The sequence below is a fragment of the Sipha flava genome, unplaced genomic scaffold, assembly GCF_003268045.1.
Source record: "Sipha flava isolate LNK unplaced genomic scaffold, YSA_version1 181_pilon_pilon, whole genome shotgun sequence".
Lineage (NCBI taxonomy): Eukaryota > Metazoa > Arthropoda > Insecta > Hemiptera > Aphididae > Sipha > Sipha flava.
The window spans coordinates 198066-216896 of NW_020272220.1; the positions used below are offsets into that span (position 1 = coordinate 198066).

Consider the following 18831-nt stretch of genomic DNA (forward strand, 5'->3'; position numbering starts at 1 on the left):
AATAATAATAATAATAATAATAATAATAATAATAATAATAATAATAATGATAATAAAGAATACAGGTTTAGAATAAAAATTGTTAAATAAAAAATAAGGTGATGATGATCACAATAATGTAAAATAAATCGAAATAATTTCAAATCGATTTGATGACATGATATAAACAAATACGTAAAAGGGAGATTTTTTATATTTTGATTAAAACATTATTTTTTAACCATTTAACTACATAATATTATCACTATTAAATCCATCGATCGACCACCGATAATATTTTGTTAAGACAACTGCTGAATCATCTTTTGCCGTCTTCGATGTTCGATCGAATTTAATTATTTATTTAATTTATTAAGTCTTGAATTGTAAATAGAAGTCTTACGTTAAAAAAAACACACAACCTGTTGCTGAAAAATACTCGAGGATAAGTTCACTACAAGTGACACGCTACTTAGCGTCATCGTTACGCATTGTTACCCGAACCGTTGTTATTCGAGAGTATTCCCTTAAACCTGATAATACACGGTCTAATAGTCGGGTTGTTATACTCAATCCGCTAATCGGCGGGGTGGACAACATGACGCATGCGTTAACATTGTGACAACGCATAAAACGATCACGCAGATAAAAAATTTTAATATTGTCAAAAGGTATAAAAAAAATAGTCTGTCTTAAAATGTATAATGGACAATGGTAAAATAGTCAAGGTGGAAGGAACTTCATGGGACTTAAAGATCAAACAAGAGGGGGGGAGGGTAACAACAATTGTGAATATTCAGGTAATGTTACGATAAAATTATTATAAAAAAATGTCTTAAACGTTTTTTGGAAATCACAGATTAATTGTGGTCAAAACAAAGAAAACGAAAAACGTTACTAAAACGTTATTCTCTATAGACTTAATAAATGTAATTATAATATAATACACAACATTAAAATAGACTTTTCGACCTAATGAAAAAATATTTGTCCAACAATATAACTATATACTCTCTTTCGATAAATACATATATGTAATAAATTTGTATAACATGTTTATATTAAGAAAATGGTAAAATAGGTTGAATTAATATCATTGCGGTAAAACCGTACTTGTACATATATAAATATATTGCATCTACATAACGAATATGACGAAAATCACAACTTATTCTTCTCTGTGTCGAGTATAAGGCCACTCGGGTGAAAAAAAAAACAAGAAAACAACCATCATCTAGCACCGTTCCGTGTATATAAAAAGGAAAATTGAAATATATATATATATATATATAAAATGTAAAAGCGATTATTTATAATATTGCTTAAAAATGATTTACTGCACACTGCTAGTGGGCTAAGGTGAGGGGAGCCACGAATGATTGGCGAACGCGGGAGGAAAGGAAAACTGAGGATATGGGTCGATATAACTTGGCTCAATTCCGTTGCTGCTGCAGTAATCTCTTCTCCCACTCCTCTCGGCGCTGCTGGATGCGCTTGAACCTGGGCACGACTTCGATCGCCGGAGCTACCGGCGGCGTCTGATTCTCGTTCACGTCCACTTCGGGCTTATTGTCCACAACGACCACGACCACTTCGTTTTCGGACGGTACCACGGTGATTTCGTCAGCACACTCCTTGTATTCTTCATTGGCACCGCCACCGCCGTCATCCGCACAGTCGCCGGCCACCAGCAGCAGCTCCGGTTCGCCGTCCTTGCCCAACTTCAACGACCGCCGCGCGAACACCTTGAACAGTTCGGGCTGCTGATCGTCACGCTTTTTCCTGCGCACTACCACGTCCACGGGCGCACCACCGACGCCACCACCACCACCACCGCCGTTGTACAGTTTAGAGAGGCGCGGCGCCGGCACGGGAAACGCACGTTGAACGTGGAGATGCCCGTTGACGTGGTGTTCCGAATCGCTGGAGCTATAACTGCGGCAACGTTCGGTCGTGGTCACCGACTCCGCGCCGGCCGTGGGCTCGTCCAACGCGGCGCTTGACACGCTGTCCGAAGACGACGACTTCTGCACCGAAGACCCGCCGCCGGTGGAAGTCGCGTCCTCGTCAGTAGAGGCCGTCTGCTGGCCAAGGCTGAACGACTGTTTGATCGGGGCGAACGTGTCCGACTCAAAAATCTCTTCGGCCAACACGTGCGTCGACACGTGACCGCCGCCGTCGGTGTACGGCTGATGGTCGGGTGGCAAATCCGGCGGATACGACACTTGCATGCGACCCGCCGGCGGTGGTTCTTCGCGCTGCCTCGGTTTCGCGCCCATCGTCTCGTCAAACAAAAATCGGTCCACATCGACGTCTTCGGTCGACGTGGACTTGGCTGTGGGCTTTTTCTTGGTACTTCGGCGCGACAACAAGCGGTGAAAAAAGCCCTCTTCGCGCCGCGGAACGTTTTCCACGGAAATTTCGTCGACCGACGTGTCCAGGTCACAGGACCCGGGCGTTACAGAAGCGGCGGTGCAAGAACCGTCGTCGGCGGCGGTTGTAATGGCGGTGATGGAGGTGGTAGTGGTAGTGGTGGTTAAAGTGGTAATGGTGATGGGACTGGTGGTAATAGTGGTGCCATCTGTAAACAAAAATAGATACACACGTGTGAGTGCAAACCGAAAAAGTAAAAAGACGATTTTTTAAAAAGTGCTGTTGCATAGATTAAAAAGCAAATTTTAAAAACCTACACCTAGATTTGAACATGAACACGCGTAACCATCGTTAATACATGAAACACTTGAAGTATAAAAAAAATTAAAACGGTACTAGCAAAGCGTTTTGCCACCGACTTGTTGCAGTTCTCATCAGAGCGTAATCTATTGAACCCCCACACAGGGGACACACATCTTCTTCGCAGATGGCGGACAGTCTTTTTTTTGTCAAATTGACATCTTCGTTGTTGTTGGAGTTACCACTAGTACACGTGAAGTAACTTTCCAAATATTTTAAATACCCCTTCGGATAAGCGTATAAATTCAGTCTAATTCTACCTTTGGTCACATCAATTTGTTGAAGTGATTGTTGTTGTTGTTTACGATGTGACAATAGAGGAGAAATCTTGTTGAACCCAACCGGACGAACGGTCGAACTCCGAACGAAATACGGAAGCGTGTCATTTCGCACGCGATACGCACCGGAGCGACTACGGCTAAGACAGCCACTCAGTCGAAATAAACACCGTTGCTTAGGTTTTTTACGTTTTGATTTTGTAAAGGTATTATTTTTTAGAGGTCGTTTGGCTTTGAATTTTGTCGGGTAATAAGCAGAATAGCTTTGACCGTAATTGTATATACCTGCTGTATCGGTGGTTTGAGGCTTCGTTTCGGGCGATGCTGACCGGCCAGAGTGCTCTTCGTTTACTTCGGGAGTTGCGGGAAGAGCATTCGCAACGGTAAGCTATACATAATCAAAAATCGATTCAATATTATGGAAACTAAACAAATGTTATTGATAAAATTAAATTAAACTTACCGGTTTTTTGCTTCGAGGATTGCCGTGCTTTCTTTTAGGCCTGATTGCCATTCGGTGTTTAGCTGCACTATGACTAAGGGGAACGCTAGTCGAAGAATCACCATCTACACGAAGTTAATATTTTACATGTATAACACAAAAGAGTATATTTAAATACTTTAAACAAAAACCTTTACCTGAACTGTCTAGGTGAGTTTGAGAAGTACGTTTGTCATATAATGATACTTTTGACGAATGTCGAGAATTATGAGCTCCGAAAGAATCCTTTGGAAAAAATTAATATTTTAAAATGTTAGAAATTAGAATATAAATTCAACGTGAGATATTTTTATTATTAATGTTACTCTAAATTTAAACGCACTACAAAAATATTACTAAATATATAAAATATAATTTGTCATTTTACGTTAGTAAATATTTTACTAAAAAGCACAATATAAAAAAATTGATTATATTTTATCTTAATAATGAGTAATGGCAAATAATAAATAAAACAATTTTATCATATTTAAATTAAAAACACAAATTATCAAATACTAAAATATACAAACGTTTTGATTAAATTGAATATCAAACTGAATCATAATATAACACTATTTAGTTAAAAATTAAAGCACAGTAGAATAAACATTTTTACGCATTTGATAACAGCATTGATTATAAATGAAACTACTTATATTTAATGAAATTAGATATATTTATAAACTTTAAATCAAAAACAAAACTCTAGCAGAACTCTTAAGAAGGAATTAAATTTTTGTTACTTTACATTAATACAAGGTAAACTCAATTAATGTGTCTTAAATAACTCGACTGATAATTATGAAAATTGAATACTTCTAATACTTCTATTAAGGTCCCTACACACTGCCGCGGTGGCGTTAAATTTGTACACACGTATTGTAATGAGAGTCTTCACACTGAAGCGGTAATTCGGCCTCGGTAAAATATCGCCGCTGCGATATTTATAAAAACCGCAGCATGCTCGATTTCACCGGCACTGCGCAGCGGTATTTTCAATTGACTTATCAAATATAAGCTAATAGTACCTATACCAGTGATGCCCAACCTTTTTCCTTTGGCGGGCCACTTTGGTAAACAATTATCTTCAAGCGAGCCACAAAGTATAAAAGTACAAAAATAATCTTATATATTGGACTTGTTTTCTTATCTTTTATTGACTATTGAAAAGATTATAAATTGAGGTATATATAATTGTATTTTTTGGAATAATTATTTAAATGAATTAATAAATTTAAATAAAAATAATATATGAAAATAAATAATTTAAAAATGTTTTCATACATTTTTAAATTTTTTTTTTTTTTTTTAGAAAATTCGTAATGGGACATATAGAATACCTTCGCGGGTCGTGGTTAGGCACCACTGACCTATGCTATCTAATATATATAGTGTGTATTAGTCTAGACTTCGATTTTCCTAGAAACTATTCAAGTTATAGTTTAACTTAATTAAAAATAATTCATATAAAAATAATCAATACAATATTATATATATATATATAATGAGTATAATATGTACAATAGTATAAGTACTTAATATAGTACTAACGTACTACACAGATAAACCGCCAATTTATCAATGACATAGGAATTAATTAATTAACTACACAATTATTGTATGTGATATATAAATATATTATGTTTATACTGGATAAAAATCGCCATCGCCACCGCCGCCACCACCACGGCAGTGCGTGGGGGACCTTTAAATAAACATAATTTACATTTTATGTATAAATTTATCTTACTTCATCCATTTCTGAACTTCCCATACTAAGGAGTGATCCATCACTGCAGGTGCTATGTGAAGATTTAGTTATCAGCTCCTAATAATAGTTTTTTTGCGTTAAGATCAATTATAAAAATATATATTTAATTATCTAACTTTGCTCAATAGGAGATCATTGCCAGCAGCTATTGTAGGAGAATGCATTGATGGGCTTCGGGGGAGTCCCAAATCTTCTTCGTCCACATCATCACTATCATCGTCATCTTGAACTTTTCTTCGTCTTCTTACAGCTTCGAGTAATTCGGCCTTTTTTTAAGTAAATACAATTTAATATAAAATAACAATATAAATAATAATATAGCTCAAAAATAAAGTTTTTCGTTAGAATTTTAAATCTCTATTAAAATGTTCCATTTTCAATTAGTAAAAAAAATAATAACATTTAAAATTATCTAGTTTTAATAACTCAAAATATTTTCACAAAGGTCATTATTTACTAATTTAAATACTTTTTCATAAAATGTAAAAATAAATGAATGAATAATAATTTATGTCCATTGATTGGAGCACCCATCAATTTTAATTTTAAATTATAATTTATAATTCTCATATTTTACAATAGGCCTCAATTGTTGTGTAATTAAATTATAGACATCATATTATTATAATTCATAATTGCATAGTTCTGTGTGAAATATTAGCTTAATATTTTTTATATAAAATGATATATAACAAGTATAAGAGTTAAATATATATCATCGAACACAGAAGGTATCACACACAGGGCGTTACACATGATGGTTCGCTATTACAGTGATTAAAGGTCACGGTCAGCTGGGTCCCCGCAATTCTCCCTATTTGAAATGCCTCGCGGGCCATTGTAGTGTCTGGTACACGTTTACTACACATAATAGGTCGTTAATGCACTAGCGCGCGCATCAACCTTGCTTATCTAATTTTAATCGAGAGAAAATGTAAAATTAACGCTCATAAACTAATACATATCATATTATGGTTTCACATATAATTCAAATAACATTAAAATCAAAATTTCATATTTTTTAATTTTTTTAACAATAAATCTAATTCAAACCCGTTTTAAAAAAATATTCTTATGAGCAGCATTTTCAAGACTATATAAGTTTAAAAATGTATACGATAAACATAAGGAGTTTCTGGGCACTAAGTTAAATAGTAATGCAAAACAGCAATCTACATCACTCAAACAATTTTATATTATATAAATGCATAATTCATTGTGCGAGGATACTTTGTGATTTATGTTTCATAAACATTAGAAAACAAGTATATGGCAAATTACACGGGAATTAGCTATTGTCTTTAAAATATTTTAAAAATAACAATACTAATGAGTGTAAATAAGCATTGAAACAATGGGAAATTTATTAGGATAATATAAATATTAAATAATATACCAAGATAACTAATACATCGGATAAAATTATTATTTTATAATAAAAATATAATATTATGTTTATCAAAATAAAAATTATACTTAAATTACCTGTATATTGGCTTGTGGAAATCCTAGTCGCGGTACAGATACAGCAGATTCAGAATCGGACTGACCAGAATGCTGTTCAGGGTTGAACACACTGTCATGGCTGACACTTAATAAAGTGGAGTGTAAACTTCTGTAATTAATTTAAAATCTTCATTAAGACGAAAAACCAAAAGTTTGCTTTCATTGTACATACCGCCTCCTAGTAAATGGCTCGTCAATCAGCTGACTAGTAGAGCGACTTCGAGACGTATCTAAACTAGGTGGTTCTATTATATCGTCACACAATTTGACTTCGTTAGGCTCAGGACTTGGTGCCTTACGTCTGAATATCCGACGTAATCCTCTGAGAGGATGAAACCGGCGTCTTTTGGGTTCTATATACATTTTTTTTTTTTTTGTTAACAGAATGTTTTCAAATAGAGCAGATTGTCGTTTAATTACCTGGTCTTTGATTGACAACATGTTCAGATTGCGGTGATGATTCCCGCACGCAAGACATTATGTGTATATATCATAAAGTTTAATTTATTTGGTTCGTTGCATTTAACTGTAAAAAATTCAAATAAACAAAATTAAAACATTCATTTAACTAAAATTAACCACAATTCTTAATATATTTTTAAGCACTAAACAGCATGTTTATACTTTAAATTTAAACTCTATTCGATGGATTAATATTGTTATATACACCAATAATTTTAAATAGCTTTATATCCGCCAAATATAAAACACATATGGCCCTCAGTTCTGAGATTTACTCAATGTTATAAGCAATTATTCTCTATTTTTTATAGAACCATTAGAAAATTTGACTGAAAATATCTTTGAACACTTAATTTAAACATAAAGAGCAGATTTACGACTTGAAAAAATTATATTGTATCAAACATATTTAACTAAAAAAATGATTATTAATTGAAACTTGAAACTATACACTAACAAAATTAAAAACAAGATCATAATAAATAGTAGTAGACGTTTTACTTAACACTAATAAATAATTAACATACATATAACTATGAAATTCAATTTAATTGCATTTAATTTTTTTTTATACATATAATATTAATAGTCGATAATATTTAACGAATTTTTATTTAAGCGACTATTTTTTTGATTGAATATCTAATTTATATATGAATATATAAATTAAATAAATAATTATTTATACAATAAATGTTTTCGTTAATCAAATTAAATGTTAGTAAGCTTTATAAATATATATATATATCAATGTTTTTGAAGAATATACGGTTTAATGAATTACAAAATAACAGTAGTTAAATCCTGTAAACTATTGAAATATATTTGATACATTTATATAATTTTAAAATTAAATGAATGCACTAATACAATAACTTTAAAATTTCTCATACATTTAAACTAATATATTATTTAATCATTTTACACTTAAAAATATGGATATGGAAATGTTTATATTTAGTTCCTAATATGACAACTTAAATATTATCAAGTTAATGAGAAAGTTATAAAAATACTGTATTTACTATTCACAAATATCAACAGCAATGTTAAATATAGATTATAAATACATTTAAATTGGCATAAGATAAAAACCAAATATCAAGAATCCACTTTTATAAATTTTAACTTGTGTACAAAAAAGATTCACATTTTATCAATATACTAAGTGAAAGTAAAAAAAAATAATAAAAATTAGAATATGTAATAAAATTAGACTTGAAAACTTTACTCTACTATTTTTAATTTGATGTATAACAACATAATTTAGATGCATAAAACTATTTACTAATAAGCCTAATAAAAGTTACACAGGATATTATTGAAGTTGACCTTATATTAAACTATTTACACGAAAAAAAAAAGATAAATCCGAGTGAATATATATAGGTATATATGAATCATATCTGTAAGAAATTTACTAGGAAATATATACGTTATTATAAAAATCTACATTGCTACATATATATATATATATATACTATATATTTAATCAACATTGGTTAAAATATTTAATAATTCAATAATTTGTTGCAATTACATAAATAATACACATGCATGAAGGATACATAAAACGCTTTTATAGACCGAATCAACCAACTTATTTCAAGTCCAAATGTTGTTTGGTAAACGACTTTATGGCTTGATCAATTAAATTATATTATATATATATATATACTATATCTCTATTGTATTACTATAAACAGTAAATCTCGCATTATTAATAAAATCTAGTTTTAAATTATTTTAAAAATATATAACATGATTTAAAACACTAAAAATTTTTTAAAAAATGGGCAACATTTATAATTATAACGAAAATCTTTTATAGGTAGTATTATTTAAGAAAATCAAAAAGCCAACATGTATTTTTATAATTTTTTTGTAAGGGAGAATATTTTTCTGAAAATCTAATAATAATTATAACATATGCATTTAAATTTTAAATTCAATTTAAAGGAAAAAATGACTCAGCGCCAAATATTTGTTGGTGGAACTATTTTTTTTTTTTTTGATAAGATTTTAAATACTTCAAAATTATTATTAATACGAGTATAACAATTTATAATTTTTTTTTTTTTTTTGATTTTTATACATTAAAATGTTAAATAAAATATTCTATTTTGTAATACTAAATAAAAATTATGTTGTCAATATAAAAAATTAAAAAATGCCAAAATAATATACTATTTTTAATTGTATCACAAAAATAAAAAAATGTTCTTATTTTTCAAAAATATTTAATAATTTTAATTCCTTATAATATAAATAACATTTAAAATGTACATTAATTTACCCAGAAATTTTTCTTAAACGTTTTTATTGGAGGAATATTATTCTACCAAATATTAAGAAGAATTAAGGTAGGTAATTCATTAGATTTTTAACTGTAATTTTTATTATTTCAGAAAAGATAATTAGCAAAATAATTTTTCTCTACTATAAACATTATTATATTATCATTTATAATAACTTTGTCTTTGATATTTATGATAAAGTAAAAATATTAGAAAATATTTAATAGTTACTAGACTGTACAAATCTAAAAATAATTTTAAAACTATAATTATATAATATTAGTTATGTACTTTAAATTATATTTATAATATTTTAAATTATTTATCAGTGTTTGAAATTACAAAGAAAACAAAAATTGAATATGATTATGGTAAAATTATTATATGAATAGGGTACAGAGCACAACGGTAATGTTTAACAGTCAGAATTCTGAATCTACTTTCTCTTTTTTATAGTTGTGATTATAATGTGTAGAAATGACTAGTAGTATTTTGATTTCCATCATTGTGCTGTTTTACTTCTTGAGTATTAGTAATTTAAATGTCAAATGAAAAAGTAGAATCATTGTTATGGATTCTAATAGTTACATGAAAATCTATAAATATTGTTAATATTTTTGAAGAACTTATCACAATTAAATTACATAATACCATTGTTTCGTATCATATAAATGATAACTATGACTAATAGTATAATAATATATGCTCAATTAATTTAAACAAGAATTTAAACAAAATAAGTCAATACAATGATTTGTATGAATTAAAGTACCTATATTTTAAATAAATATATTATTTTCATAAAATAAAATTCCATTTCCACTATTTAGCCACTATGGTTATAAATTTTATAACTTTATAACAATAAATAGATTTCAATAACACTTTGAAACATTAATATATATAATTTACAGTGAGTGTCATATTAAACATTTAAAGTCTATTTTTTTTTTTTTTGTAAAAAAAAAAATTGATACAACCACACAGTATTTCTTTGTATATTAATATTGTATATATATATTTAATAATATAAACTAATAACATTAAATAATTATTTATGTTCATTATACTAATAATATCAACTTATACCAATAAAAACTGTTACATATTTTTCATAAAAGGTATGACCATTTTTAAGACCTAAGTATAAAAAAGGAACAAAGAACTTTTTCATATTAGGCCAAACTCGTGACACTGCTTCCAGGCCAAGTCACGAGCCAAGTCATTATTAATACTCAAATAGAAATACAGTACAGATATACATAACAAAAACAAATATTCATGAAATAATAAACATTGGAAACCCCTGAAAACCACTTAACAACAGTTTATCTGTTTATTTAAGTAACTAGAATTAGCCATATAAGGACCAAAACGGAGTTTGCAAATTCGTCCGTGAACATGGCTTGACCTTTAATAACTATTTTTTTTACCTTTCTAAATAAAATAATTTGTTATATGTAGCAAATAATAATAATTTTTCATTTGAACAACATTTTTTTAAAATTATTAAATAAAATATAATAGTATTAACTACCCTATTAATTACAAACATACACACACACACACATATTACAGTAATAATATACTTATTTTATATTATTTTCTTATTTATTATGTTCAAATGCATACATAAAAGGTAAAAATATATACGTTAAACATTCTGATTAAAACAAAATTTTTTAGTTAAAATAATATTTTAAATGTCTTAAATTGATAAACAATAATCAATTAGATCACCAAATTAAAATAAATAAGTTATAGATCATATTAATAAGAATTTGGCCTTCGTCTAATATGTTATATGCAGCTGTGAGAAACTTGCCAAATATGTTTTATACACATGGCGATTGTATTTAGACACAATATTTTACATTTCATAACACTATTTTTTTTTTCTGATTGAGAACCAGTCACGCCCGCACAGTTTCAATCCAACAACAAACATGTAAAACGAGTCGAACTACTATGTTAAAAACGACCCAATGTTTTTCTACATTCAATCCCAATAGAGATAGGTCGATTGAACGGATATGATCATGGCTACCGGAAGGATGTATCAGTGATGTTCAGCAAACCATCTCTTCCGGCTTTTGTACTTGAAATCCAATAATGCACAAATATATTAATTTGCTTCTTTGCAATTAAGAAAGGAAATCAATTATCGATAAAGCAATCACTTTAAATGGTTTTTTACAACAAAAACTATTAATCTTATAAAATAAAATATTGAATACAAAAGACTATTTCTAAACATTCGAATAAAATTATATGTCAGAAACAATAGATAAAAAACCATAACTTAGTAATACATATAGTAAGACCTCGTTGACACTATTACGATATTATTTATATACATACGGTAATGTAAATACGCATTTTTGTAATGGTATTTGATCCGATTTTTCCTATTATAGCTCAACATAAAATGTACACACATTATACAATTGATTCCTCGGGTCATTTATTAATTAGATGTTGTTTATTAGTTTAGTATTATTTTATTGACTAATATTTAAGTTTTTACTATGGAGGTTCAAAACATTTGTGAAATAATAATTAAAATCAATATATTATTTGATAGGAAATAAGTAAATGCTAAACATATCCGTATTAAAGTATCAACACACATATTTTAAAACACGAATTCAGTTACAAAATATATCGCCCACTCGGTTTTTACTGGGTCGTAAAAACAATATTAAAATAATAATAAGAATAATAAGTGGAAAAATCTCGAGACGTGCGTTATCTTTTAAACGTGCAGACAACGATTCAGTGATGTTGAAACCAGATCAAATTACGTTAGGGAATAGAATGAAGGTCCCTATGAAATTTAAGTAACCCATATCTTTTCCATGACTATAATACTGAACACTAAACTAACACGGTACTATAATATTTTACAAGTACCATACACAATGAGTAAAAATGTAATAGTAATATTATATGTAGTTATATAAAACTAAATTTACAAAAATAAATTTCATAATGTAACATTTTAAATTATTTTTATAAACAATTTCTTATAAAAAGCTAATTATGTAAAGCTAACAATATTATTTATTTTTATTACATTCATTCATATTACTTAACTTAAAACTTTAAACGCCAATTTATAATACATGTTCAACAATTAAAAACTCCAACAAATCACTGCTTATGTGTAAATAAATAATTTGTATTGAGCGAATAATTACTAATTCATAAATTATAATTTGTATTCATTATTATTCACGTATTTACAAAATTCAATCCAATATTTTTATAATAGATTTAAATTTGAATAAATAATTAATTTATAGTGAATAATTAGATAATTATTTTAATTCATCTTCACCATAAAATATTAATTTTATTACAAAAAGTTCAATATACTTATAAATTTAAGAGTAAGATAAATTATATTTTAATGGTTAAGTATACTTGAATTTTAAATTATCACACAACATATATTGGAAAAAATGGTATACATGTGTTTCATTAATTAAATACAAACTTATATATATATATATATATATATTGCATATATAAACAAAAATTGTTTATTTCATATGAATTTAATCTAATTTACCATATCAACAAATTAAAGAAATTAAATAACTGATAAATAATCTTATAAATAAGTACTACATAATAACAATATTTCTAATAATTACTTAAACAAATACATTAAAACATCAATATCCGATATTATAACTTTTTTTTATATCGGTGATAGACCAACCACTTGGGAACACCGTGAGGTAGTACTTCAAGTGGCGGTCCGATATTATACCTATAATTGATAAATACGTATATATATGTATGTATGTATAAGCACCGGAAAACCTCACGAATAACATGGTGTGTATAGTTTATATCATGTGATATGTATATAATGAGAATGCGAAACTGAATAATTTAATCTTACCACAGTAAAAGAATATATGTTATTAATTTAGTATGATAGGTAAAGTTGAAATTATAATATAGACTGAAAATATTGTGAAATATTTATATACATATCAAAATAACTTAAGCATAAATTATTTTAATACTTATGTTATTGAAATAGTACTTTAAACCCGACATTAAATATTTTTTTTTTTTTTATAAAAACACGAAAATTCAGGAATGTATGGTTATAATCATTTATACATAAAACTGCAGTATGAACTACGAACATAGACAACAAGACAACAAATCTCCAAAAAAAAGAAAATTAGCAAGAGAAGTGTATAAATTTACAAATAAATAGTTACGAAAGAACAATATTTATCTCACTTTTTGTGATTACCGATTTTGTATACAATTTAATCAACAGACCAAAAATATATCTTTATTGAAATAAAATCTAATTTTAAGTACTTAAGTTCTGTAAAATAATAAATAATACAAGTTTAAAACAAAAAATATAAATAATTACTGTCATTGGCACAACTAGATAGAGTTAAAAACCACAAACCATCATTTTAGCACTCTCAAATCACAATTTCTTACGACTTTAAACTGTACTAAAAAATTTGTTCAGATTCTTTTAAGAAAAATTACTTCACATTCTTTATTTATTCTTAACTTACAAGTATATATCACTCATATAATATTTATATAAAGAAGTTTTTATTTATTATTGAGCACAGATGAACGTGAAGTACCAAAAAGTATCATGGTATTTAGTATTAGCAAAATAAGCAGGCTACATTATTTTAAGATATATTGGAAGTTATAAAAATACTAAAAGCCAAAACCACTTTATTAAGGAAGACAAAGAAAATGATCAATGATTTCATTGATTTATTTCCAAATATGAGATCGAATAGAATATTTTTGTAGTTGTGGTTGAAAACCATAAGCTTTCCATACCACTACCAAAATAATGTGATTTTAGAAACCCCAAGCTTTTAGTTCAACTTGCACAACTAGTTATTTTAAATTGATAAATTGATACAATACATTTAATAAACTTAATTATACAATTTATCAAATATTGTAAGACACATTTAAAAAAAATTATATTTTCGTAATTAATTTAATTGAATTTCTTTTTCACACAATGAATATTATTTATAAGATAAATAAATAAATTTAAATTGACTTCTATCTTGTTTTGTATGACTAGCTAAAGTTGGAAGTGAAAAATATACATTTCATTTATTATTCTAGATCACATAAATCTAACATTAATATGAAAATTTTGATTTACTTATCCCACAATAATATAATGTAGCCAATATTGTTTACTTTTTAAATTTTATAAATATAATAATAAAATAAATACATATATTCAGAAACTAAAGTTTTGAATAATTACACATTAATATGAAAAATACAAAAAAAAAAATTTAGTTTAAAGTTTAGTCCTTTTCATTATATAGCTAGCTATTTTTTCTACCATTGTTTGAAATGGAAGAAGGGCTAAGTGGCTCTCTTATCCACCATTTATTTTAGCCGACAAATATATTTATTAAAATGTTAACTATGAACTCTAATTTTATGTATCCTAACTAATAATTATGCAATATAATGTATCTAAAAATTAAAAATGATTATATATCATTGATATAACAAGTACCAATCTTAAAGTAATTTTTTTTTTATAACAGAGATATAGGAAAAATAATTAACCTTAATCTACGAATTATAATTATAAACTCTTTCATGTTAAGACATAATTTATTATATTTTATAATGCTTTATATTGCATTTTTTTATATACTTGATTTTGTTTGAAATAACTATTTGAGAGTTGTAAGGAGCAATTTCCCTTTTATAATAATCATTTAGCTAGTTATAAGTAAGGTAAATTAAAAACAACTTTCAAATTAAGTTAAAATTTCAAGTATCTTGATACTTTACATTATGAAAAAGAAAAATTGTTAGAACTTGCCTATTTTTTTCATAAAGCTTTTATCATACAGTTATTTTATAAAAACATACCTATACCTAGATAGGCTCAGGTCAGGAACAATCAAAAAAATATATTATAAGGAATACCTATCCATTTAACTTTTCAATAATATAGCAATATATGGCTAAAAAACATCTGTAATTAAGTTTCTGCAATATAGAACAGTTACAGGCAATGGTCGAATTAGGAAGGGATGTGCAGGGGAACAAGCCTTCCAATTTTTTTTTGCATAAAACAACTATAGTTTTTTTAATGTGAAGGGGAATACCATAAACTAATCCCTAAAACAATTTTTATTATAATGTGAGATTAAATTGATGTCAATAATAAAATTAATTTGCTATTTTTTATTTTTTATTTTTTATTATCTTTTATTCTGTTTTATGGTTGCTTATATTATATTCTATGGTCTTATATTTTTTTCTATAGTTTTTTTTTATATGATACTACTATATAAATATATATATATATAAAGCAAACTATACTTAATTTCAAATTTATTTAGAAAACTCTAAAAATCTAAATCAGAATTTGTTGGTTTTACATTTGTTGTATATTTACAGTAAATTTCTTAATACAAGACTTTAAGTAAGCTAAAAGTTTAGTTTCAGATTTTATATTATAAGACAATTTATGAATATTATTCATTTGTTTAATGCTTTTAAACTATAATATTATTTTATTTTATTTTTTTGGAAAAAAAAAACATAAATACATACATTATTATTGAGTAACATTTTCGATTATCTTTCTCCTTTAAGCAATATACCTACATCTTTCATACTTATTAGAATTATAATAATAAATTGAAGTTATGTATTTAATTTTCTAATAATTACCTAATATCTTAGTTCCGATGATCTATAAGTTTTATCCTTGAATTTATTTCTAAACTTCATTGAATTCCATTAAATTTAAGAAAATTAAACACTCATTAGGTACATAACATTATATGCAATAATAATTTTTAATAAGGTCAACTAAATGCAATGAAAACAAAGTAACAGTCAAAATTGTAATACAATAATACATTTATATAATGACTAATAGCTACCTACTTCAAGTTAAATAGAAGGTAACATAAAATAATTAGAGAAAAATATGTTTACCTAAGTATAATGATGATATAGTCTAACTGAACTAACATGTTATGTGATGAACCTTAATGAACTGTTTTTCTAACAATGAAAATACTGGCAAATAGCTATATGATGAAATCTTCAAATTATTTATATTTAAGTAATAAGGTACATTCTAAGATAAGATTTTGTTTCATTTTATGCCACGAGACATTAAGACACAACAAATATATATATTTATAGAATCAAATAAGTACTACATTTAAATAATGTAATAGTTATAACGGATACCTACTAATTATCATTATACAGAATTAGATTAATTTTAATAAGATGACAACAAAATCTTCTAAGTAAACATTTGATTATAATTAGTCAGGCTATAAAAAAATCAGTTTAAATCACTAACTCAAGTTTATTATTTATAAAATACCAAATGTATACCAATAAAAATATATACACAGCGTTAACTTGAAATACATTTTTTTAATATATAATAATTTCAACAAATTCTTTTAAATTTCTATGGTTATTTATTTTCAAGACCTTTCTATTGGGGTAAGGTAATTGATATTCCTTAAATATATTATTCAATAATAATCAGTGTTTAATATAAGAGAGACCTATTCTTCATGTTTTGAAATATTTCAGTGTTCCTCTACTAATTTTTTTTCCAATTTAAACACTGGTAAATATAATTTATGTATGCCTACTTATTACAAGATATAGACGTGATCATACAAATTAATCTAATAGACATTCAAAATTCAAACTTACCTTGTATTTTTAAATGTATCCGCTAATTTGCAATTGATTCATTTCTATCACTGGACAGTAGGTAGGTAGGTAATATTGTCTTAGGAATCAAAACATTAATACTTTCCACACACGCTTATGAAATTTTATTATAATTAACAGATACGTTAACAAATTTGCTATAAATCAAATTTTAAATTTTTTTTAATGAACTAAAAGAACAATTGCGTTATTATTAAATAAATAATAAACATGAAAACAAAAAATTAAAAATTAAAATAACTCGCACTTACACACTTGCGTGAGACGCACGGCCCGACTGCAAATGATAAAAAAAATAGAGAAACAAAAACATAACGGGTCGTTCACAGCTGCATTTCCAGTGTAGCCAAATACAGTAATTATAATCATCAAAATGTACAATTATCGTACACATCTTTAAAAAAAAAAAATATATATTTATATTTTTTATTATATATATTTTTATGATACAACTAAATTATATTATGATTGAATGATGTCAATCAATAAGTAAGAGTAGTCTAAGATAAATAGTAAATCCTTTAATTATTTCTCATAAATTAGTTGAAAATGTGAATAATTTATTCAGTAAAAGTTCATTAAATATTTTACAAAAATAATTAAGTTGTTGTTCTTATTAATTACAGGAATCATACATCCATGAGTCATTAAATACATGTATTATTGTGTAAAATTATCATCTGATTTTTACAAACTAAAAAAAAAAATTAAATTAAATAATAATAATTAATAATTTTTTTAGATCTTTAAGTTTTAGGTAAACATTTAAACATTAATTCATTTGTTATACTCGTTTACTTTTTACGCATTTATTTTATCCACCTCGTACTTACTCGTGTTTATTTTTTTTTATCAACTGATGATACTCAAATGCGATACTTAAACAGAATTCTTAGTTCTAGAAATTGTCAAATATCTGGTTAATTAGGTATAGCTTATTGACTATATATTTATCAAATATGCAGTACCTATCCCTTGTGCCTTCTCGACATTCGCTTTCCACACGTATAATTCGAAACGGCAACACAATGTTGTTAGTAATAGAGTCAAACCTATTTTCATTACCCAAACATGATCTCAGTTTTTTTTTTTTTAATTTTTTATTACCTTTATTTTTCGAAATTATAGCTTAACTGTTGAAAGAGAACATGGAAAATGGAATATGTTAAAATCTCAGTTAGGTTCAAGTAACAGTTCATTGACCATGATCATATTTTAAACACAAAAGTCTATACAGAGTAATCAGTTATCATGTTTTTTTAATGTTGATAAAAATATAATTAACAGTTGAGTTAGCTTTGAATGAAGGGTGTTGAATGAATAAATAGTAGCATTGATTATATAATAGTATATAATCTATTATATAATCAATGGTAATAGTACCCTATCGACAGTTAGCAAATTAAGTATATATCCTTATAATATGTAATGAATATAGTTTAAATGTAGGTAGAATATCATTATGTTGTAACGATGCATGATGTTTTCAATATTATTACTGAAAAAATGTTATAAAAGTTATTAATTAAAATATACTTTTAGTAAATTATTTAA

The 18831-nt window shown here is 26.8% G+C and overlaps 1 protein-coding gene across 1 annotated transcript; it reads right to left on the minus strand.

Moving 5' to 3' along the window:
- Positions 1–1212: 1212 nt before the first annotated feature.
- On the minus strand, positions 1213–17448 carry LOC112680873. Its single transcript, XM_025551097.1, has 10 exons — positions 17257–17448; positions 7172–7277; positions 6924–7104; positions 6731–6860; positions 5362–5511; positions 5225–5302; positions 3630–3717; positions 3454–3557; positions 3276–3378; positions 1213–2560 (listed from the first exon to the last, which is right to left on the minus strand). The coding sequence occupies exons 2-10, from the start codon at positions 7227–7229 to the stop codon at positions 1413–1415; spliced, it is 2040 nt and encodes a 679-aa protein (XP_025406882.1). The 5' UTR covers positions 7230–7277; positions 17257–17448; the 3' UTR covers positions 1213–1412.
- Positions 17449–18831: the final 1383 nt, after the last annotated feature.